The sequence below is a fragment of the Eretmochelys imbricata genome, chromosome 25 (assembly GCF_965152235.1).
Source record: "Eretmochelys imbricata isolate rEreImb1 chromosome 25, rEreImb1.hap1, whole genome shotgun sequence".
NCBI classification, from domain to species: Eukaryota; Metazoa; Chordata; order Testudines; family Cheloniidae; genus Eretmochelys; species Eretmochelys imbricata.
Genome location: NC_135596.1, coordinates 5,982,052 through 6,004,809, shown reverse-complemented (window position 1 = coordinate 6,004,809; position 22,758 = coordinate 5,982,052). Strand labels below are relative to the sequence as shown.

General features: G+C 51.9%; 1 protein-coding gene across 1 annotated transcript in view; it reads left to right on the top strand.

Moving 5' to 3' along the window:
- ATP8B3 (ATPase phospholipid transporting 8B3) overlaps window positions 1-2,180 on the top strand; it is a 53,284-nt gene extending 51,104 nt beyond the window's left edge. The window contains exons 26-28 of the mRNA XM_077805400.1: window positions 228-366; window positions 849-979; window positions 1,902-2,180. Coding sequence (XP_077661526.1) covers window positions 228-366; window positions 849-979; window positions 1,902-2,180 — 549 coding nt within the window. The remainder of the gene's footprint in view (window positions 1-227; window positions 367-848; window positions 980-1,901) is intronic.
- Window positions 2,181-22,758: the final 20,578 nt, after the last annotated feature.

Genomic DNA, 22,758 nt, shown 5'->3' with positions numbered 1-22,758 from the left:
CTCCCCTGGCAATCAGCAGGAGAGTTAACGGGCCAAGAATTAGGCCAGGGCCGAGCGCAGGGGCCAGTCCCACCTGCTGTGTCAAAGGCCTGGGAGAACTCTCCTAGGTTGAAGGCTACGCGAGCAGCTCTGGGGAGTGGAGGCTGCCGGTTCCTGGACTCAATCCCAGAGCTGGCTGCAGAGTCTATAGGGTTAACGGCCTGCCAGTTCTGCTTCTTCCTGGACAGATCATCATGGACATTAAGTTCTGGACCATTCTGTCCTTCCTGACTGTCGCAGGCAGCCTGCTGTTCTTCTGCCTCTTCTCCTTCCTCACTCAAAATTTCATGGTCTTCAGAGAAGCCCCTACCATCTTCCGCTTTCCAGGTAAGGGCACCCCCAGGACTCGCATCTGGTGGAGGGACTCGCATCTGGGGCCGCTCCCTCTCCCCACTCCCGCCCCATTTATCCTGAGCCCTCCTCTCTCGCCCGCTGCTCAGCGGTGTCAGAAGCAGGAAGTTGGGCCCAGGCTTCCCTCCACATCCTGGGGGTGTCGTGAGTGTTTGGAGATGCCAGTCCTCTCTCCCCGGCGGATCTGAGTCATGATCCCATTGGCCTTGGGCAGAGCCCTAAATCCATGACTGATCCATTCCTGCTGTATCCCTGCCTCCGCATGGTCCGGTGGGCTGTGCTGGGAGAGCGGTGTACTGATGCCGTGTGAGCTGGGATGATGCATTGGACGCTGCAGTTGCCTCAGGGTGCGGTCTCAGACCCTCTATCCCCGCCAACCGGGCCCTGGAGATAGGTAGAGTCATTATGGTCTTTCCCATCTCCTGTGCGACTCACCCTGGCCTGCGTCCTATTGACAGATGCCTCCCAGAACGCCCTGACCGATCCGTACGTCCTGTCCGTCATCCTGCTGTGTGTGGTGGTGAACACCGTCCCCTCCCTCACCGTCCGCTTGCTCCGCGTTATCACAGGCACCAGCGCCATTCAGCATGTAAGTGTGGCTCTGGGCGATGGGGTGGGAGACAAGCATCTTTGAAGGCCCTTCCCTCGCAATCCGGGCCCTGGGCTATTCGTGAAGGGTCCATTGCCACGCTGAGCAGGCACGTCTCTAGCCTGGGTGTGGCTGGATTTATTAAAGGGATTGGCCGTTGCCGTACGTGCTGGGGTAAGGACAATCCGCTCTCATGCTTCAGGGCACCAGATGATCACCTTGGTGGTCAGGAAGAAATGAGCCAACCCACCACGGGCACGGCAAGATACATTGATACAGGCTCCCCTGAAGTGTCAGGTACTGGCCATGATTGGAGCCCTGATGCTGGGCTGGAGTCTGATCTCGTTCGACATGTCCTACGGCATCTATGAAAGGGCCCTTTGGTTTTCTGTATTGCCAGTGTGATGCCATCCCATCCTTGGCAACAAGATCCTGTATGTTCATTGGAGTTGAAATCTCCTGGCCTTTTCTCATTGCATTGTGGTGGGAATGGCCAAGCATTACCCGTTCACCCCCATTGTGCCTGGGGGAGCAGGAATATACATTGCCAGCACCCCCTGCTTTCCCCTCCTAGCTGGGGGTAGGTCTGATGGCTCCCCACTGGCCTAGCAGCAAAGTCAGCTGAATCGGTGCCCCCCTCAGGCTCCGGGCTGAGCAGCGCTAGCGGGAGGCTGCCTTCCCCTGGTTCTGCTCGCTGGCCGGGTGGGAGGGAGCCAGCCTGCACTGCAGGGGACCTGCTCTGTCCAGGTGACAGTGGGAACGTGAGAGCTGAAGACACTTGTCCCAGGCCAGACAGAGAGGCTGGGGCAGACCCCAGATCTCTCAGGCTGGTGCCTTCACCCCTGGGCCAAGCTGCCTCTCTCAGCCCGAGTGTTCTCTCCCTTTGGTGGTGGTGACGTTTCTCTCCTTGGCCCTCCTGCAGAAGATTCGCTTCAGGGACACGCGGGTGGCGGAGAGCACCGTGGAGCTGAAGTCGCACTTCCGCAGGGGCTCCTTGCAGCGGCGCTCCAGCTATGCCTTCTCCCACAAGGAGGGCTACGCCGACCTCATTACCAGGGGCGCCAGCCTGCGGGTGAAGGCCTCCAGGAACCGAGGCCCGGTGAATGGCAGCAGCTACCAGAGCATCCTGCTGCCCACCAGGGAGGGCGCCACCCCCAGCGTAGCTTCAGGCCCCAGTGTTTTCCTAAAGGAATACAATTAAAGAGATTTTAAGTTTCACGCTGCTTTTGGACTTAGGAGACTGCTTCCCAGCTGGGTCTGGAGGCTGCGGACCATGAGTGCTAGCCAGGCACTGAACTAGCTGCATGGCTCCTTTAAGGGTAATTTTTTCTATTTTTTGACTGCCAGAGAAGTACTCCGTTGCCAGCCTTTCTGAAGAGCAACAGTGACACCTGGTGGCTACTAGTGTTATTTGCAGGCATGAATTGTCTGTGGGATCCTCATTGATGTTCCAGGTTATGGTTAATCCGTCATGCCAGCTGCTGTGTCAGGGAGGAATAAGGGAAGGAAGATTAGCCACACTGATGTATCAGGCAAGGACTATTTATGCTCTGACCAACTCAGTCTTTCATACACTGTGCTCAGACTCTCTTAACTTGGCAGGAGTACACAGAGCGGAAGGATGGTGGTCTCTTTCTGCCCCAAAGCTCTCACCTCTCGAGCTCACTAAAACAACCTCTGTGTTGTAAGGAACTCGCTAGTGCTTGTGTGCTCAGCGGCCCTCTCCTGGATGGACTCAGAATTGCTCCAACTATGGGTCATAGGCCCTATACTGTTAACAGGGATTCTTACTGACCTTAAAAGACCAAGGCCTGTGGCTTTGGAGCAGGAGGATATGGATCTTGTATCTGCTACAGCTGTGAATGTGCAGGCAGCCAGTGCGTGCAGCAGAGTAAGTGTGGGTGCGGGGGGTGTCTGGCCCCAGCTTCTTATGGTATATTCCGTGTTCTGAATTAATAAAGTACCCAGTACAACGGGCGCGGTGGATCTGGCTATTTAATGCCATATGGGTCCTCTTGAAGGACTGTCTGGGGAAAAGGCCACTGCTATTCTGTGGTGCAGTAAAACCCTGGTGGGTCACGGAGAATAAAATACCTGGAGAAGCCCAGGTGGCGGTGCCCAGAACAGCCAGAGAAATACCGGTGGGGCACAGGAGACCCAGCCCACCGGTGCACCAGGTCTGGCAGAGGCAGAAAAGAATGGAGGAGGCTGGGGGTGAAACCGCTTGCAGGTTTATGACTCCCCTCTCCTCTGTTTGCATCCCTCCCCCATACACCCCTTGGTACCGGGATTGGTAGCAGGCTAGAGCCAGGACCCTTTAAAGATGCTGTCAGGGGTATTGTCTCTGGACCCAAAGGCCCGGGTGCTGCTGCTCACCAACCGAAGGATTAGAATATTTCCATGTTCTGAGTCTGACTCAAGGCCTGGATCTGGCACAAGGCCTGTCTGGGTGTCATTGAGACGTCATGTGGGGTGGATCCTTTCGCAGTGTCGGGGCCTGATCTGACATTTCCCTGCTGAGGTGTGAAGCGGATGAGACTCCATTGTGCTCTTCTGCAGCTGCATCAGCTCCTCCGGGCTGATGGAGGAGCAAAGTCCTCAAACCTGGGCTGCTCTTCAGCCTCTCTCGTAAGACCAGGACAAGCAGGTGTCCCACGGAACTGGAAGGCAGCAGATTCAAAAACCATCAACAGTCTGGTGCACAACAGGTGTTTAACCTTTGGAACTCCCCACCCCTGGCTCTCAGTGAGACAAGGAGCCTAGCAGGATAGGTGAGAACACTGATTAAGTAGATGAACCTTCCTGCTACCAGGCACAAACTACTAACTGCAAACTACTACCAGCTACTAACTGGTGGGGTGAGGAAGAAACTTCCCACAGGGGAGGATTATTTCATAATTGCCCATTAGGGTTGCTCTGTACTGTCCTCTGTATCATGATTTGAATTACGTGGCCCCCGGGTCCGATCCGATTTAGCATCTCTCACAGGCCTGACCCTGCACTCCTGGCAGTCAATGGGAGCCGCAGCAGGCCCTGAGTTGCTAGATGCCCGTTAGCACCCTTGGGAGCGAAGGGTGTAACTGTGAACCTCATGGGGCTGGGCCCTTTGTAATTGTGTTGAGCAGACTGGACTGGACTCATATGCGCTCATCCCCCGTCCCCGATCTATATTCATGTTCCAGCAATATGGCTGCAGTCGCTATGGTGGTGCACTGGACAGGACAGAGTTAACTCCTCATGGTGGGCTGAGGAAGCCATGCCCCCACATCCCTACTGGGCATGCCCCATGTGAAGTGCTAGTATAAAAGGGAGCAACCCTGGAAAATCCAGGCTGATTGCTGGAGAGGGCAGATGCATGTTGCAAGCTCTGCTCTGAAAGCAACTACAGCCCTCAACTGTGGAAGCCAGAGGTGCTGAGACTCTGGCAGATGCCCAGATAGCTGCTGATGCCCCAGGGGATTCATGGCTACTGAGAACAGCACGGGCTGGTGACCGTGAAGACACCCCGACCATGACTGCAGGAGTCATGGTAGGAAGTAGCCCAGGGGAGGGACTAGCCATAGTCCTGAGTGTAGTTGGCATGTTGTGGCTGGATCCCTGCGGACTCAGTGGTGAACTTGCTGCTGTCAGGGCCCTGGTCTGGGACCTGGTGGACCAGGGAGAGCTGGGACCCCCTACCCTGGCTGCCAACCATCCCTGGATGGTGGCCTGCCACCCCGTTGCCTCTGGCCACTGGGCCTTGTGGCCCTGAGGTAGAGGGCAGCTCGAAGGATGGGGTGCACTCACCCTGCACTGGGTGGAGCCCCACACCCTGTCACACTGTCCCCCCCCCAGAAGGGTGGGTTGACTCCTGGGTAGGAGATTCCCAGGGAGCTGGGGATCCTGCTCCTCTCCATTCCTAATATTGTGCAGAGATTTGTCGGTTGTGAGGCCAGAAGGGAGCCTTTAGCTCAATCCAGTCTGACCACTGCACGATACAGGCCATTAGATTGCACCTCATCCCTCCCTGGAGGGAGGCCAGTAACTGGGGCTGGGCTAAAGCAGCTTCTAGAGAGGCAGCCGGACTGGATCTGAAGACACCAAGAACTGGCAAATCTGCCACGTTCCAGGCGTTGATCACCCCCATGCTCCAAACCTGGGGCTGTATTTTCTCCTTGGCAGTGGCCTGGCTGGAGCGCCCAGCCCTGGGCTCGTGTTCTGCTGTTCGGTTTGATTATCTGGGTTACTGCAGAGCGGAGGGGCCCAGCCAAGGATCGGGGCCCTTATACGAGCATGCACTGAAAAGGCTGCCCTTACCACAGAGAGCTGGCAACCCCAGTCTGAGATGAGACCGGGGAGGGAGTCCACGGTGCCAGCTGGAGGGTCCCGGTCAGCGTGATGAGCAATGCTTTGTGCTCCCAAGCTGTCCTAGCCATAGGGAGTGCCTTGCAGGCCCTGAGCCCGGAAGGAGCTGGGAGGAAGGGCCGTGTCCTGTGAAGTTTACTTGGATTCTTTCTATGCACCGGGGGCAGCATGGGAGAAAGCTCCCAGGTGCTTGCGGGGTAAACTGACAGCTTGGCCAAGGGGCGCGGGGGGCGGTCAGCATCTCACACGCAGGTGATGGGGAGGCTGACCTTCGAGTGGAAGGCTGGTCCAGTGGTCAGAGCACTAGCCCCCCACTTAGGGGGGCCGAGGTCCAATTCCCTGCTCTGCTACTGACTTCCAGTGTGACCTCGGATAGTTACATGGCCTCTCTGTGCCTCCGATCCCCCCTTGGTGGCACGGGGATGATAACCTGTCCCAGCTCATGGGGGAGTGTGGGGACAAATACCCTGGGGGGCCAGGTCAGCGTGGGGCGCAGAACGAGGGCTGGGAAATGTTTCACTGACGGCCCCATCTCTCGCTTTTGACGGCAATTGGAAGCTCTTTGGGGCAGGGCTGGGCCTAGGGGGCTCCCGACCTGTGACGACCTTGCGGTTCGTTAAATAACAAACCAGTGACGGAGAGGAATGAAGCAAAGAGCAGAGCTTCCATAGGGTGCTGCTGCACCCCGCCATGGGTGTTCCCACCCCCAGGGCACATCTCCAAATTCCCCCTCTCTCAACACTGTCCCATAGGAGGGAGCGTCTCCAAAGCACGATCTTTCGTAAGCGATGCTCCTGGGCGTTGGGCGAGTAACAGTCGGTTTGATGAGATGGGGAAGGGGGAGGGGACGCGTCGCAGGCTACGAGCAACTCAGGTGATCTGGGCAGCGGTGTCAGGTGTGGGTGGAAGGGAGGGTCCCAGCCCTTGGTATGAGCCCCCCCTCCCCTCCCCCCGCCCCAGTCCACGAATGAAGTCGGTGGGAAGGGCTGGCAAAGGAGGCTTCTCTAGACCTTCTCAGGGTGGGTCTCTTGCTCTGCAGGCCCTTGGTGGAGCAGCCTGGGGAAACCCCCTCCCTGGGCTCTTCCCAAGCCCCGGGAATCCAGCCACGTGGGTGCTTGTCACCGGCAACCCCCCCTGTGTCGTGCGTCTCCCCCACAGGGCCGTGTTGGGGGTGGCAGGCTCCCTCTGCGGGGGGCGGGGGGGGAATATAAAGGAGCCACTATCAATAGTGTGAGCCCGGGGCTGGGTTCGCTGTTGCCCCCTCGTGGTGAGGATCAGCAGTGCAGCGAGTCCAGGCTAAACAACAGTTCGGACACTCACTGCGGGGCACGCAGGCCCTTATCTCCGTGACCTCCGTCTCTAACGGCGGATTAATGAAGCGGCTGATTGTGTTTTACATATGGCCACAAAGGGCGCATAGAATCATAGACTGTCGGGGTTGGAAGGGACCTCAGGAGGTCACCTAGTCCAACCCCCTGCTCAAAGCAGGACCCATCCCCAACTAAATCACCCCAGCCAGGGCTTTGTCAGGCCGGGCCGTAAAAACCTCTAAGGAAGGAGATTCCACCACCTCCCTAGGGAACCTGCATTTGAAAATGGAAATGTGTTTAGTGTTTAACAAACGAAACGTATGTCACAGCCTGCCTAACATCACTGGCAAACTGGCTCACCACTTTGCATGGCACTCGGTGTTTATGAGGCTCTTCGATTTTCTTTCCCCCCTCCCCCATTGTGGCCCATCCTGTCATCAATCAGGTGATGGGGAGGCTGGGCTTGGAGTGGAAGGCTGGTCCAGTGGTCAGAGCACTAGCCCTGCACTTAGGGGCTGAGGTTTAATTCCCTGCTCTGCTACTGACTTCCAGTGTGACACTGAACAGTCCCTTGGCCTCTCTGTGCCTCTAAGGGCAGCTTTTACCTAGCTGATTCCATTATGGTTCTCCCCCCCCGCCAGCTAGCGCCATCCACACTAATGGGGGGGAAGCTGTGTTCTTTGTCTTGCAATTCCTGAGGTTCCACTCAAATTAAATGGAGGGTTTGATTTTACCAGTGGGCAAAAGGAGCGGAAAGGGTGTGTGTGTGTGTTTCTCACACACACACAAACACCTACACAACACCCTTATCTTCAAAATCCCGCTTAGCTGGCACCCTAGAAACATCTAACATGGAAACTTTTTATTCAGGTCAGTTTACGGTACTTGTGCTCGTTCTGTAGGCAGAGCCCTGAGCATAGCTTGGTGTATAAACGGCACCCTGGGAGAAGCAACTCAGCAACCCCCCTTTTAGTGGCAACATCTTCCATGCCTCCATCTTGCACCAGGGCAGGAGGGGCTAATAATCAAGTGCTGGCTGATACCTGCAGGTAATTGACATTGTGTGCCCGGACCGGGGAGTACAGAGCAGTGACCCCCTCCCCCTGCCCATCCTACCCCTACCTGGAGCAGTCTCTTTAACCAGTTGTGTGGACCAGCCGGTAAGGCGGGAGACAGCGACACGCTCCCCTGGGGTGGTTTCATCTACAGTCACATCAGCTTCATTTTCCAGGCAATGGCTTTTGGTTCACTGCAAACTGCTCAGCAAACGAACAGCCGGGCTCGGGCTGCCCCCAGCCAATGAGCCTTGGGCGTGGTGTTGAACAGCATTTTGGAACCTGTATGCAGTGAAACGGGCGTGCCCTTGTGTGAGACTTAAACCGTGTTCTTTGGGACACAACCAGGAACACGCAGCGTGGTAGACAGGGTACATTCAACCAAAGCTTCCTTCCCATCCGACCTCATTTCATCTCTTGGCTTTGCAGAGCTGAGCTGGAAACAACAGGAGAACCTTGCCGGTCAGATTGCACCCCCAATACCCATCCTGTATCCACAATCCATATCCTGAGTCTGCTGCTTCTCGGCAGGGGTCTGATGAGGCAACAGACGTCCCCCAAGTTAAAAACAGTGGAAGGAGATAAAGTAAATCTGGCTCAGTTTGAGTGTTTGGATCTAAACCCAAGTTCCTGATTCAAACAACCCCAAACTCCGAGTTCTTCCAAACCTAGATCCTGTGGTCTAGTTGCCAGGTCACTCTGTGACTGGGGTCCAGGGACTTAGAGACATGCAGCGTATTGTGACCCTCGAAAGCCCAGGTTATGGTACTAAAACTGGGAGCTAGAAAGCACCACAGGGTCTGTGTCCAACAGCCACAATAAATCCCCTTTAGATTGGCAATGCCGCTGGAAGGGTCACGGGCAGGGATTGAACCTGCAACCTCTGAATTGCCCTCTAGTACCTGAGCAAAAAGATCAAGCCTATGGGAATATGCACAGCTGCAAACTCCAAAATCTCTTTACCTGCGCTAACCACTAGAAGGGGCAAAGAGCCATCCTGGGTTAGTCTGGATTACATCCAACAGCTCCATGGGGGCAAAGGTTAAATTCTGCAGCTCCTCATTTGGGGGGAAGAGGGGAGCTGGGTGTGAGAGCTGGGCTGCGCCTTTGGGGGAGCGAGGTAAAAATCCAGGCAAATTTGACTCCTTGTACTTAAAGAAAGCAAAATGCCCCTGGGCTGGGGTTTAAAGTGTTATTTTTACTGCCCCTTCCATCCCAATGGGAAGGTTGTGGGATCTCACAAGGGGCAGCGAAGGCTCGGACATTTCTAAGCCGCACAGGGAGGGATAGCTCAGTGGTTTGAGCATTGGCCTGCTAAACCCAGGGCTGTGAGTTCAGCCCTTGAGGGGGCCATTTAGGGATCTGGGGCAAAAATAAGGGACGGTACTTGGTCCTGCTGTGAAGGCAGGGGACTGGACTCGATGACCTTTCAAGGTCCCTTCCAGTTCTATGAGATAGGATAGGTATATCTCCATATTAAAGGAACTTCCAGAGGTGGAAGAAGAACTATTCAAACATAAACAAGAGCTTTGGAAGGGAGATAAACCCAGATGCTTCAGGGCCTCAGCTGCCCTCTCTTACTTGAGCCAGAAGGGATTTTCTCTCGGGAGCACGTTAGCCCACTGCTGCTTCGGCAGGGTGTCTTCCTGGACCTGGCAGCTATGGGGGAAAGGCTCCTGGACTAGATGGATTCTTATGGCCCACAGGGATTTTTTTAAGGGTGGGACATCCGTCTCCCAAATGGAAGGGACTGAAATAAATAGCCCAGGATGGGGCGAGGGAGGCTGGAATAACGCAAGATTTGCCTCTCGTTGAGATCTAAGGAATTCTGAAGCCTCAGTTGCATTTCTGAGGTCAGCGATCAGCGGGCACCAGCCAGACATCAATTGGTTTACAGGCCACAAAGGCAAATTTGGGTCCACAATAAGAGGAGCACTTACCAGAAGAGTGTGTGCGTGTGTGTATTTTAACTGCCCCAGCGTTAAGCATCACCCCCCGCCCCCCGTCCCGGGCCACGCTTCTGTTAGATCTTCCAAACCAAGCTGCGTTGGTCCGGAATGGCGTTTGGAGGGGAGATCCGCCAGCTGGCCGAGCGGATGGCACCTGTTCCTCTGAGTCAGCTGGAGCACAGAGGAAGGTGCCACTGTTTGTATGTCCTCGCTTGTGCTAATTAAAGACCCACCCCATCCCCGTGTTCTCTTTGACTGATGAGTAGCCCTGTCTCTTCAAACCCACTGCTGCTGCTTTCTGGTTTAGGGTGACCAGATGTCCTGATTTTATAGGGACAGTCCCGATATTTGGGTCTTTTTCTTGTATAGGCTCCTATTACCCCCCCACCCCCACCCCAACCTCCTGTCCCGATTTTTCACATTTGCTGTCTGGTCCCCCTATTCTGGTTTGATTTTTTTTCTAGTTTCAGCTTCCAGCTATTGGAAAGCCAAAAGCCTGAGCCCATAAATGTTTGTTTTAAACAATTGGACAAACCTGATAAAATGTTTTCACTCGCTTGTTAAATACAATTCCCTGTAAACATCCCCCTACATCTGGAAATTTGGAACACGGACCAGATTTGCAAGATATTTAAGACCCAGTTCCTCAAAGTATTTAGGGGCATAATGTCTATTGAATCAATGAGATTTAGGTGCCTAACCTACTTCAGCACCTTTGAAAACCCCTCAAGGCGCCTAAATATCTTTGAACCTCTGGCCCCAAATCAAGGCATAAATTGCCCCCTTACTCCCCTTGTGGTTCCCCCCATGGGAAACTGACTAGAATCAAATGTGAAATGGACTCATCTGGTTTCACCACCCAAGAGAAATGAATAATCCCCTGTTTTTCACTGCATAGGGAAGACTATTTTGAGATAGGGCTTTGTGTGTGGTGAAAAATACCTGGATTTATTCCTTCCATTTGGATCCTGTGTGTGTGTGTGTGCGGGGGGAGGGCGGGGATTGTCTGGCTGAGACAAAAGGACAAGGAGTCCTTATGGCACCTTAGAGACTAACAAATTTATTTTAGCTGAGTCAGTTTCACTTCTGATTCTAGTCATTTCTCTTTCATCTTGGAGGGAGGGATAGCTCAGTGGTTTGAGCATTGACCTGCTAAACCCAGGGTTGTGAGTTCAATCCTTGCGGGGGCCATTTAGGGATTGGGGCAAAAAAAAAATAGTCAGGGATTGGTCCTGCTTTGAGCAGGGGGTTGGACTAGATGACCTCCTGAGGTCCCTTCCAACCCTGATATTCTATGATTCCCACGCACATGGACCGAGACCTTCCCTTTATCACAGCATGCCATGGCAACAGGGACCAAATCAGGTCCTCCCAGTCCCAAGCATGTGACCAAAGAAAGGGGGCTCTCTGTCAGGACTACAGAATTTCGGATACACGGATTAGTGGCTCTGGCTCCATCCAGCGGAGGGGGTAGTGGTGACACAGGCAGATTCTCAGGAAACCATAAAAGTCTATGGCATCTAGCCAGGTTATAGCAGCTGAGGATCTGGCCCATGAGTTTTAAAAGACTCCTTTTTTAACCAGACAGAGGAAAATTAAATCGTACACAAGACCGCACAGCGCCCTCCAAAGGCCGAGTAAAGCCGTGTCGTTGTCTGACATACATGCTCCGGGGTGAATGACTAGAAAATAATTTATTGAAGAAACAGAAAGCTGCAGAAACTTACAACACAGTCATGAACAGCAGAAGATGAACAAATAGAGATTTTTTTTTTCCCTTTTAAAATCTGCTAACAGGCTGGAGTTAAGAATACCCAGTAACCTCCCTCTGCATGACTCACCCAAGGAGCCCAGCCCCGCAACTCCAGATGACACCGCACAGTTTGGATAAAGTGCCTAACACGTACGACTCTTTTTATTTTTATTTTTTTAACCTTTGTAAATAGCTTAAACAAACATAATTGCAAGACACAGAGGAGTACCAATTGCATTTCGCTGTAGAATAGACCCGATCCCATGAGATTATCAGTGACACAGTAGCAAAGTAAATCAATTCAATTAACTGAAAAAGCCATTTAAAAATGAAAGAGATGCAATCCCCCCCCCACCCCCCAAAAAAGTTCAGGCAGTACCAGGGTGAGCGTCACCTATTGCTGTAGAAAAAAGACAAGTGATTGTTTTTCAAGATGTTTGGGATAGTCCATTTTGGTTGTTCTTGGGATGATTTCTGGCTGACTTGGTCTTTTTTTGTTTTTAAATTTCAGGAAAAAAGGAACATTTTTTAAAATTTTTTTATTGATTTAAAAAACAAAACAAAACCCAAGGAAGAAAGACAGAGGTAAGAGGAATTGGATTCCACACAGGGCTGTGTGGATCCAGAACTGACCCTGGCTCTCAGAGCCTTCTTGGGGTAATTGTCCCCTGAGACAAGGGAAATGAGTCCTAGATTCATAGATCCCAAAGCCAGAAGGCATAGAAAACAGGATCTGATTCTCTTGTCACTCACTTCTACAACTAGAATGTGTAAAAACTGATTGAATTAACCAGTGTGAACCTCTGCGTGGCCAAACAGTCTGGCTGGGCCTATACATTTCCCAAAGCAAACCAAACCAAGTGTCAACCAGTTTAAGGGGGTTCACACAGCGGTTTGCATCGGTTTCACTAAACTGATTTAAAATCACTCTGGCAGCTTTGCAGGCAGATGAGACGTTACATAAGAGTAAATCTAGAGTATGTGTGGGGAGGATGATCCAAAGCCCATTAAAGCCAATGGGAATATGTCCATTGACTTCAACAGGTTTCGACCAGGCCTTCCCTGAAATCAATGGAGTTACACAGGTTTTAAACCGGGGGGGAATCAGGCCTGTAACTGCTAAACATTTTGCGTTGCTTTCCTGAGATGCAGTTGGGAGTCTGAACCTGCCCTCCTTATCCAGACTGGCTTAGGGGCATCAGGAACAGGTCTGTGATTGACGACTAGAAGTTTCTTGATCGCTGGAAATGGACAGAGCTGGAGATATTCTCCCACTGGCCCCTGCACAGAAGACACATTCAGGCCTCCTCTGCTATAGCCCGCCCCTCAGCTCTACAGACCAGGGGTGGTCACCCAAGTCGAACCACTGGAGGCTTATTAGCAGTCAAGCCATGGGGGCAGGGTACCCTGGGGGGTTCTCCTTGGCTGCTAGGTTTTCTAAGCAGTGCTCAACGGAAGCAGGACCATCTATAAGCTGATGGGGCAATGACAATTGGAACTGCCCTCCTACAGCACCTTCCACAGGAGGCTCTCAGAGGCCCAGCCCCTCGATGTGGATCTGAGCCAAAGTGCTTTAGAAACACGGATGAATTTAGCCTCACTCTCACCATAGGGCAGAGGAATGATCACTATCCCCATTTTATAGGTGGGGGAAACTGAGGCACGACATGGTGAAGCCGTGCCTGAGAATGAATTCCAAAAAGAGAGTCCATGCTCCCCCCCGCACCCCCCGTCCCCACGTCCAGTGGCAGTTCTCCCTGCTTTTGCTGGCTCTGAAGTGAAAATGATTCCTGGTTTTCATTTCCTGCCTGGGTTCCCTGCTCCGCACCCTCTGCCAAGGGCCTGAATCCCGTGGCTTGAGAAGTGCTGCTCTGGAAGTTGCCCTGAGTCTAATTCTCAGGGTATCTGCCATTCCAATGGGGTGCCAGCATCGGCTGGTACTGCCCAAGACCTACGGAGAGCAAACAGCTACATGGGTGAGTATGTAGGCCAAGCCCCTCACAACAACTATCAGCCAAAAGCCAGACCCCCAACGCTTTTGAGTTGCACCCCCCTCAGCGACATGGGTGCCAGGCCCGGGAACAAGCAGCAAAGCAACAGACACGAGGGCTGGGGAGCATTGCGTCATCTGGGAAGGCACCGGGGCTTTTTTGTTGGATCGCTGGGGAGAGTCAAACATGCTCAGCAAGTGCCAGGACTCCCTGCTCTGCTGGAGGCGCGCGTTTGACGCTCTGCTAGAATCAGGGGTCTTTGGAAGTGTCTTTGACTCATTCCCCCACTTCCTGCGGCCCTACAAAGGCTCAGAGCTCCTCTCTGTGGGCCAGATCCCAGTGACTAGACTGGACGCAAATGCTTTGCTGAATCAGGGCTTGGGGTGCCAGGCGCGGTCACGTTTTTTGGTCCCGCTTCAGCAAGATGCTTAACTTGAAGGACATTAGTAGTCCCATTTACTCAGGTGCTTGAAGTTAGGCACCTGGTCCAGGACCCTGCTGGCTCAAGGACCCCTCAAGTACCCCTGCCTTTCTGCTGGGGAGTTTCTTCTCATGGGGAACTGGACTGAGAACTAGCAAACTCATGGTCACAAAAGAGCTGTTCGGGCATGACCTGGGTAGAACTGAATCGGATGACCTAGGGGAACTTGCACTCTGATTTTTACAGTCGGCACAGCAGGATCCGTGCTGGCCACGTCGTTAAACGAACCTTTTCAAAAGAAAACAGGGTTTAATTTCTTTTACAGGGTTCAGTTTTTCATTTTAAACAGAGCAACATTTTTTGTTTCCTTTTAAAAAATTTCATTTCAAATTTTTGCATTCCCCTCCCCAACCTTCCATGCCTCCCACCTCCCCGTGTTACAGAGGAGAGAAGGGGGAAATAACTAAGAAAACGGGATTTTTTTCCTCACCCTTTTGAAATGAACAATTTTGAAAATTAAAAAAGAAATTGACTTTCAAAATGTTTCAGTTCATGTCACAAACGATATTTCCCCCCCCCACACACACACATACAAAAAGTTTCTGACAAACCCCCATTTTTCTACTAAAAACCTTTTCACTGCAGAAATTTGGCCCAAATCGAAGCAGACTAGAAACTCTTACGTGGATACCTGTTTTGGGCAGATTGGACCAGAAAAGGACAAACCTTGCAATTTTGGAAGCTAGGGATTAGCTGATCAAAAGCAAGCCCCACTCGATTCCCGCTGTGGAAAGAGTGCTTCAGCCAGCAGACACTGAATCAGAGAGCTGCATAGGGTAAAATCCTGTCCCCCTTCCCCATTGCAATCAGTGGCTTGAGTTTCAGCGGAGCCAGGATTTCACCCCTAGAATTCCACACTCCGCCCACCCTCCAATGGTATATGGCGAGTATGGTATATGCTAGCATGTTGCACCAGCTGTTTGCTCTCTGAGAGTCTGGATGGGGATCCCAGACCCAGGAATGCCAACACTCGGCTCTCCCCCCGTTGAGCACTTTTCATCCCTAGATCTCAAAGCACTGCACACGGTATCATTAGCCCCAATTTACAGTGGAGAACAGGGGAGTGGAACAGGGAAATGACTTGCCCAGAGGTCAGTGGGGAGAGCCGGGAATAGACCTCACGTCTCCTGGCTCCCAACCCAGTACCAGTGGCAGGTTTAGAAATCACTAGCGCCCTTTACTGCGTGGCACCCTTGGCTTGTAATCCTGGATACAACTAGCTTGGAAGGAGGGATGGTGTTTGATCAACAGGAAGCCACGGGTCTCTCAGCAGCAGAATTCCACCGCAAGGAACGATATAATGCTAGTCACCGCCCATTGCACTTCCCTGGGCTGCTGCTGGGCTGCCCCACAGGGTCCAGCACTTAAGCCTGCTTCCCACAGCACGGAAATGTTCTTCAGGGACACCCCTGGTTGAGAGAATTGTCGTTAGGACACAGCTAGGATTGTCGTTACCTGTACGGAAGAATCTTTGGTATCAGGAAAGGTTGTTCCTCAAGCCATTTTGGTGACTGTCTGGGCAGCGGGCAGCGCCAAGGGGAACCCTGTGGGAGACAGCAGGGCACTGGTGCCGGGTTTCATTAACCTTCTGTGACTCAGCCTGGGCAAACAGGACAAGAGCCTCTCCTCCCCCAGGCAAAGCCGGGAACACCGGCTGCAATAGGGGAGAGAGATGGCGGCTAGACTTGCCGGCGTGCTCGGCGTTGGCCTCCCCTGGCGCCCACCCGAGTCAAGCGGAATAAAGGCAGTGCTTCTGAGCACATCTGCAAAATCCCCCCTTGGGCCCGTCACTCTGCTTTGTTGGGGCCACTTGCTTGATGCCGGGCTGTGGGAACCAGCTGAGCTCTCGAATGTGGGAGGCCGGTTAACCCTGTGGAAGCAATGGGGGCTTGGACTAAGATGCCAAAGTGACCCCAGTTTAGGCAATGCCAGGGAGGCTCCCCTGCTCCAGGAAGGATGGATGGGCCGTGAGTGTCCCGAGCAACTCTGGACACAAGATTCTTGCCCAGCAGCTGGCATCTCAGTGACCTCGGAGACGACTCCTTGTCTGCGCTGCGGGTGAGGACGGCTTGTGGATGGAAACATGGACTGAAGCGGTAATGAGATCTTGTGGGGGAAAGCCCTGTGCATGGAGAAGGTGCTTGTGGGGGTGGGGAGGAATCTGGGGATATCAGGGGATGAAAGGAGGGAAGGAGGGGCAGAGCGGTGATGCCGACAATCCCATTTATTTGCAAGGTGAGGGTGGGGCTGCCGGAAGGAAAATATTTTGAGTGCCCCTCCCCTTAAAGAGCCCAAGAGCTGGGGGGGCCGGGCCAGTCTCTCCAGTAATGAGCATCAGGGCCAGCTCTCTGGGTGGTGCTAGGCAAATCGCCGGAAAGGCAAACCCAGGAGGCACCAATCCTGGATCCTCTAGGCTGCATCAAGGAGCTTCGCTTGATGGGCTGGGGTTGTTAAAGGAATCCCTGTTAGAAGGAATTCAGCCAGCCTAATTAACCCCGTGTGGGCCAGTGACCTGCCTCCCCCTGCCACGTGCTATCTCGGTGCAGACCATGCTATCTTGCACAGCCAGAGGGACTGGGCGGGAGATGTGTTCTGTGGGACTGGGGATAGCAAACCCCTCTCCTGCCAGAAGAGCTGCTAACAAGCAAAGAAATAAAGTGAGGCCAAGGTGCCAGGAAGGCCGCTTCTGCCACTACGGGGAGCAGTGGTAGGAATCGCTGGTGGGCTGCAAATGGAAGGCAAAGCTTTCCCCTTTTGCCCTGAGAATGGTTTGCCACTCACCCTCCTGGCCAATAGTCCCAGACCATGTGGGCACCCAGGGAAGCTTCTGATCTCCTTTGCACTGGCATAAATCCAGAGCAACCCCACCGCAGCAAACGGAGAGTTACTCCAGTGAGCGGGGCTGCTGGAAGGAAAAACAATTGGCATTGAAAAGACTGGGGAGCAAGAACGAGAATCCATTGGCAGCCACAACAGAGGCCAGCGCGACCCCTAGAAGTTGGGACTGCGGCGTTCTGCACAACCCACTGGGCCTTGTACGGCACAGGAGATGCGACAAGGCAGCAGGGTCCCGGAGCCTGTGGGTGGCGGAGATGCTGTCTCATGCTGCCTATAGGGGGCACTGTTAAGAACTGTCTGCAAATAAGCTCCCGTCTGGGGAGAAGCTGTCCGTTGCCCGCCGCAGTGGAATGCAGAGAAGCTGAGACCTAGTTCAGAAGAGCTCAGGGCAGAGGGACCGTCTTCAGGGCTGGGGGTGAAGAGGGGCCTGCAGAGGGTGGGGAATAGTCATTTAAGGCATTGGCTCTTGTAGCGTTTGAGAAGCAGAAAGAGGTAGTTTATACTCTTTCCCCCCCCTCCAGGTGTGGCTATTTCCTCATCTTTTCATGCTCCCCTGGATATTCCTACCCTCCACCCCCATCTCTGGACAGGTGGGGCTGAGTGAGCAGACCAGGATGGGGAAGGCAGGCAAAGCAGGCTGCACTGCACACATTTTGGGGACAGCGAGCTGGTTATATTTTGCCCCATGGGATAGGAAATGAGTTCTCCCTAAGCCTTTTAAAACCTTCCCCTGGCCAGCGGGACTGTGCAAGCTGACTATTTCCCTCAGCTCCCACTGCAGTGGGTGGGGCCCCGTCATGGCTCACTCCACTGTCAAGTGTTGTCAGACCCGATGCAGCGAAGCAGGTATTCAGCTGTAACTTTGATGCAATGACCCACCTGCTTAACGTCAAGCACGTGCTTACGCGCTGTGCTGAACCAGAACAGGAGTGTTTGAAAGGGTTTAAAAAATACCAGCTAAAGCAGATTAGAACATTCCCCCCGGGGTGTGGTCACCCAAAGAGAACAGCAGTGGCAGGGTCTAATGCAAGGGAACACAAAGGAAATTGACTAGAAACTGACCAGGGTTATGCACTGAATTCCTCCCAGGGAGTTAAGTATTATCTGGGTCATATGCTGGCATCAGGGTGTGAATTTCACCCTGAGTTAAGGGCAAAAATGAGCAATCAGTTTAAACAGTGACAATTATAATTAGATTTAACCAAAACAAAGAGACAACCACCCAGCTTTCACGGTTATAATTCCTGGTGTGAATGAGTAATGAAGAGACAGCTATGTAAGAATGGTTGTACGCACACCCCAGCGTAACAGGCCTGGTATAGGAACATCAGAAGAATACAGATGGGTAGCGAGGGAGAAGTTTGTGAAACTACAGCTTAGTGGACCCAGGTTCAGGCCTTTCCTGTGTGACTTTGGGCAAGTCTCTGTGTCTTAGGTTCCCCATCTACCCCTGCCTATCACAGGGTTAGCGTGAAGATAAATGCATTAAAGCTTGTGAGGTGCTCTGATAGTGTGCTACGTGGGGCCACAGAAGTACTGAACCTGTTGAAATAGAATAAAACTGGCTCTTTAGTCCATCCTGGAGCATGAAAGCGGAACTGCGCATTGCAACACATCGAAATGCTTTCCAAGCCCGCTGAACTGGGAGAGCCTCTTTCTCCCTTTGTTTCTAAAGCTGCCAAGGGATTTGGAATTAATGGGATCTGAGCATCCAGATCACTTAGGTTGCTTTGAAACATCTCAGCCCAATTGTCTTCTTGGCCTGGTTAGATCCTGGCATCGGAGCCTAAGTGGCTAAAACAAAGGGGATGCCGTTGCTGCTGTGTTCATTGATTTGGGCCCAGGCTGAGCTGTTTCCCTTGTCTCAGTGAGCGCAGGGGTCTTGCTGATCAAGCTCCAGGAGTCAATGTACTGATTGTCTCTCTCTCTCTCTTCTGCACAAAGACACTTGTGATTTGCTACTAAGTGAGCAAACCGATCTGGTTAAAACAAAACAAGGTGACTCAAGATTACAAGGAAAAAACTTTGACAATGTGGGTTTTTTTCAGAGTTGTTGGTTTGTTTGTTTTTTTTTGGAGGGGTGGGGAGTCAGATGGGTTGGACTGCCATGATGGTCACTCCTGGATGCTCTAGGCCTTGTGCCCCAGACACTCTTACCCTGTTTGTTGGACACTAGGATCCGCCATGTGACTCAGTCCAAACCCCATCCTCGATCAGTATTTCCCCCCAACCCCTCACTGTGGGGGAGGGGCTTCTTCTAAACTCCCTGGTGTTGTTACAACACAATTATATACAAAGGAAAGGAAGAGAAGAAGAAAACTAAAGAAATAATCGTCTCCCATGAGCGCATGATTTTGAAAAACATGATCCATGCAGAGAAGTCCTAGTCAAATAAAACCTGGTGGACAAAACGCACATTGTACCCCCCCTCCCCCCCCCACGAATAATTATTACATTACTTCAAGAAAGAGTATATTTTTCATGCATAAATCAAATTTTCATCTTGTCTTTTTTTTTGTCTTTTTTTCTTCTTAAATTACATTAGAACACAGAACACATATAATAAATACTCTCGTAAGACATGACTCAGAGAAAAGTAACACATCCCAACGCAAAGGTATCGTCCTCATCATTATTCATTTTTCTTTTTTTTAAAAGGACTTGTTTAAATATGAAATCTGTAAACTCCACGGGTCCTTTTTTAAAATCTTTCTCTCTCTCTCTCTCTCTCTCTCTTTTTATATCGTGAAACTAACCAGCTTTCGTTTCCTTAACATTCAATATGTCTCCCATTGAACGCATCAAAGAAATAAGAACATGCCGTCTTCTGCAAAATTATAATTTAACAGTATAAAGCTTCAAGTCACAAATTCCAAAAACTAGCTAAGTAATTTTTTTTTATCACATAAACTATACATTAAATATTTTGAGGTATTTCAGAGAACATTGTCAAAAGCTTGTAAGGTCTGTGCTGGGCCTAAAAAGGGCTTTCCCGTGCATGGAAAAATGTCTTTGGTATCAAAAGCCATGTGGGTATTGGGCAGAAGGCTGGTGGGAAGAGGTCTGGGATGGGTAGGGCCAGGGGAAGGATTTGTAGGGAGGGGGTGGGGTTGGGGAAGTATCGGGTGTGGGTGGCTTAACAAGGCTGATCAGTCAACCTGCCTATTTTGAGGGCTTCCTATTGCATTTTCCCTTGGGAGGGTCAAGGGAAAAATTAGCTTTGGACTGTGTTTTTCCAAATCTGCCATTACTGTCAATGGGAACAGGCATCTAAATCTGTTAGCCTGCTTTGATAATATCTCAGCCTCGGTCTTTGCCTCTCCTTCCCTGGGCTAAGAACTGAGGGTTGGAAACCCGGACCCAGCTGAACCATACAGGGTTAGCAGGACCATGTTTAAAAACCACCTTCTCGATCCCTGTTGAGGTTTCGCTTTTGATCTAGTTTGGCCTCACGCAAATTGTAACCGTGTCTTTCTGGGACCATGCTGGAACTCAGTTTAATGCTCTGGTTCAGGAGGGTGCCGCTGTTCAGGACAGGATATAAGCCCATGATTGACTTTGACTTGAAGTCAGCGGATTTGAGCACCTGCTGCATTTTTCTCCTGAACTGAAGCCGACATTTCCACCCCGCTGGGGATGGAACTTTGGGAGTCACAGACCTGTAACATCCTAACTGTGCGTGCAACTGACCTGAGACATTCAACCAGCGAGGGCCTTGTCGCAAGTGACCTGGGATAGCATGAGCGTTTGTGCTGCAGATTTTGATAGCGCCAAGGGGGGAAATAACACATTATTTCTCACTCACTGGTCAAAGCAGAGTGAGGGGTGGGGAGTGATCCTCAGAGGCCAATGAAATTAATGGCACCAAGTCTCCAGGGTATTTACACAATGAAAAATGTGGGTGAAAGGGGGTAATTTAATGAGGGGACCACCCTGAAAGGGACTTGCCAGGGAATATTGAACTTGTGCAAATGCTCATTGTTTGCCCTGGCAGATGCACCCTCTGGAACTGATTCTACTCCCACGTACACCAGTGTCTGCGGCAGAGTTGCGCCTGATTTCCACCGGTGTGCCTGGGAACAAAATCAGGCACCACATGCCTTTATGCCCCATCTAGTACATGGGTAATATTAGTACATTGAGTAATACCTCAAATGAAATCTAAGAGCCGGCTTCTGATCTCGCTGACCCTGGTGTAAACCCCCTGAAGTGAGTGGAGAATTATTCTGGTGTCATTAGTTGACTCCTAGAGTTTTAGCCCAGAAGGGACCATTATCTAGTCTGATCTCTTGCATAACACACCAGGGATCAGGGTCTGGCCCTATCATCTCCCCAGAAAGTATAACGTACCCAAATGACTGAGGCCCCTTTGCAAATCTGGGCTGTGATTTTTTTTTTTTTGGGGTCTGGTGGCGCTGCTGCTTTAAGAGGCAGGGGGTGAGGCCAGGATAGGGTGTTCCTGCTGTGGTTCTTTTACGGAGCTAAGAAATATTAGGGTAAAATTCTCCTCCTCGCTTAGTGCTTGCCTATAGAGTGCGCTCACCATTTTGTACACTTGGAGCTTCCTGTGAGGTCACAAGTAAGTATCTCTGTCCCCCTCTAGTGGTGGCTGGGGTTGATGAACCGGGTCGTTTAGACCCGGAGGGCTTCTGTTTGAGACCGGTTGGAGACCAGCCCGGGGGCACTGTTCCCTCTAAGCTGTGCGTGTGCGCACACACAGATCCTAAACCCTGCGCACACGGCAAAAAAATTTGCACAGAAGCACAACAATTTGCGGAGAAGAAATTTTTTGTGCACATGGCCTGTCAAAAATTAGAGGGAACGTTGCCCGGGGGCATGGTGTTATATGAGGAACAAGGGCAGGATGGCGAGGGGTGGAATTGCCTTGCCCAGCCCGCATGCAACGGTGGGCTCATTTTCAAATTCCCTTCCACTCCTCCCAGGTTTGGCGCCATCTTGCTTCGATTGTTAACGGTTCCTATCAGAAACGGGGAGCCATGGAATGGAGGATACCCTGGGTGGGATCTCCTGACCCACATACTATGGTTCAGGATCTGAATTTCGTGGCTCCAGCCCATGTACTAATAGAGAGGTTCAGAGAAAGCTAAAGGCACAAGGCTAAGCATCCTGCTAGAAGGATGTTCTTGTGTCCCGTATAGCATCCTCTGCAATGGTATGGAGGCTCCCAGTGAAAACATGGATGGGATGGATCTGAGCAGAGAACTTCCCACCCCCCCATTCCTTTCTTTCTGTCTTTAGCTTTGGTATTTGGGAGCCTCATCCTGCCAAGTTCTGTAACGGCTACTCCTTGGGCTCTGACCGGGGAGGGTCAAGGAATGCACCACCCTGTCCCACACAGGAGAAGGAGGAAGGGAATTTTTAACAGTGAAACACATTTACGTTTCTTTGGCATCTGCCAGGCTACTAGAGAGCCTCAAACATACCTAGCTCCCATTTCATCCCTTGACGTCACGTAAGGCCTGCACAAGGGGTGGTGATCATGGCCTGAGATAAGTGAGGGGGAGTTGATGGCGGAGGGAGTTTGGGTTGGGCAAGGGAGAAGTTCAGGGAGAAGGGGAGGTAAGGGGGGGTTTCTGCCCATGAGGAGCAGAAACGGGGGGTGGGGTATTTTTCTGTCCCAACACCCAAAGGCTGCAAGAATTGCCAGAATCCATCTGCTTAGAGAGCTGAGGTAATAGTGAGTCTCTCGGACAAAAGCAAAGAAGCAAAAAAAAAAAAAAAAAATGGCCACACACCTTTGGTACAAGAAAAAGGCACTCGTCTACCATGCTACCATCCGGTTCGCTCTCTCTTTCTCGCTAGGGGCTGGGAAGGGTTGCACGGGAGGGCTCAGAAAAGGAGCAGAAGGCTGGGGTGGGGATGGAGGGAAAGGGGGGGAAGGTTTTCCTCGTATACCTGTCGCAAAGATAGCAGGGAAAGTGGCATTTCCAGCGCAGACCAGACAAGGGGAACAAAATCTTTGGTATCAGACGTGATTTTCAAATCACAGAAATTGAAAACTCAAGTGAGGTAGCCTTTATTCTCGGGTTCTCACTAG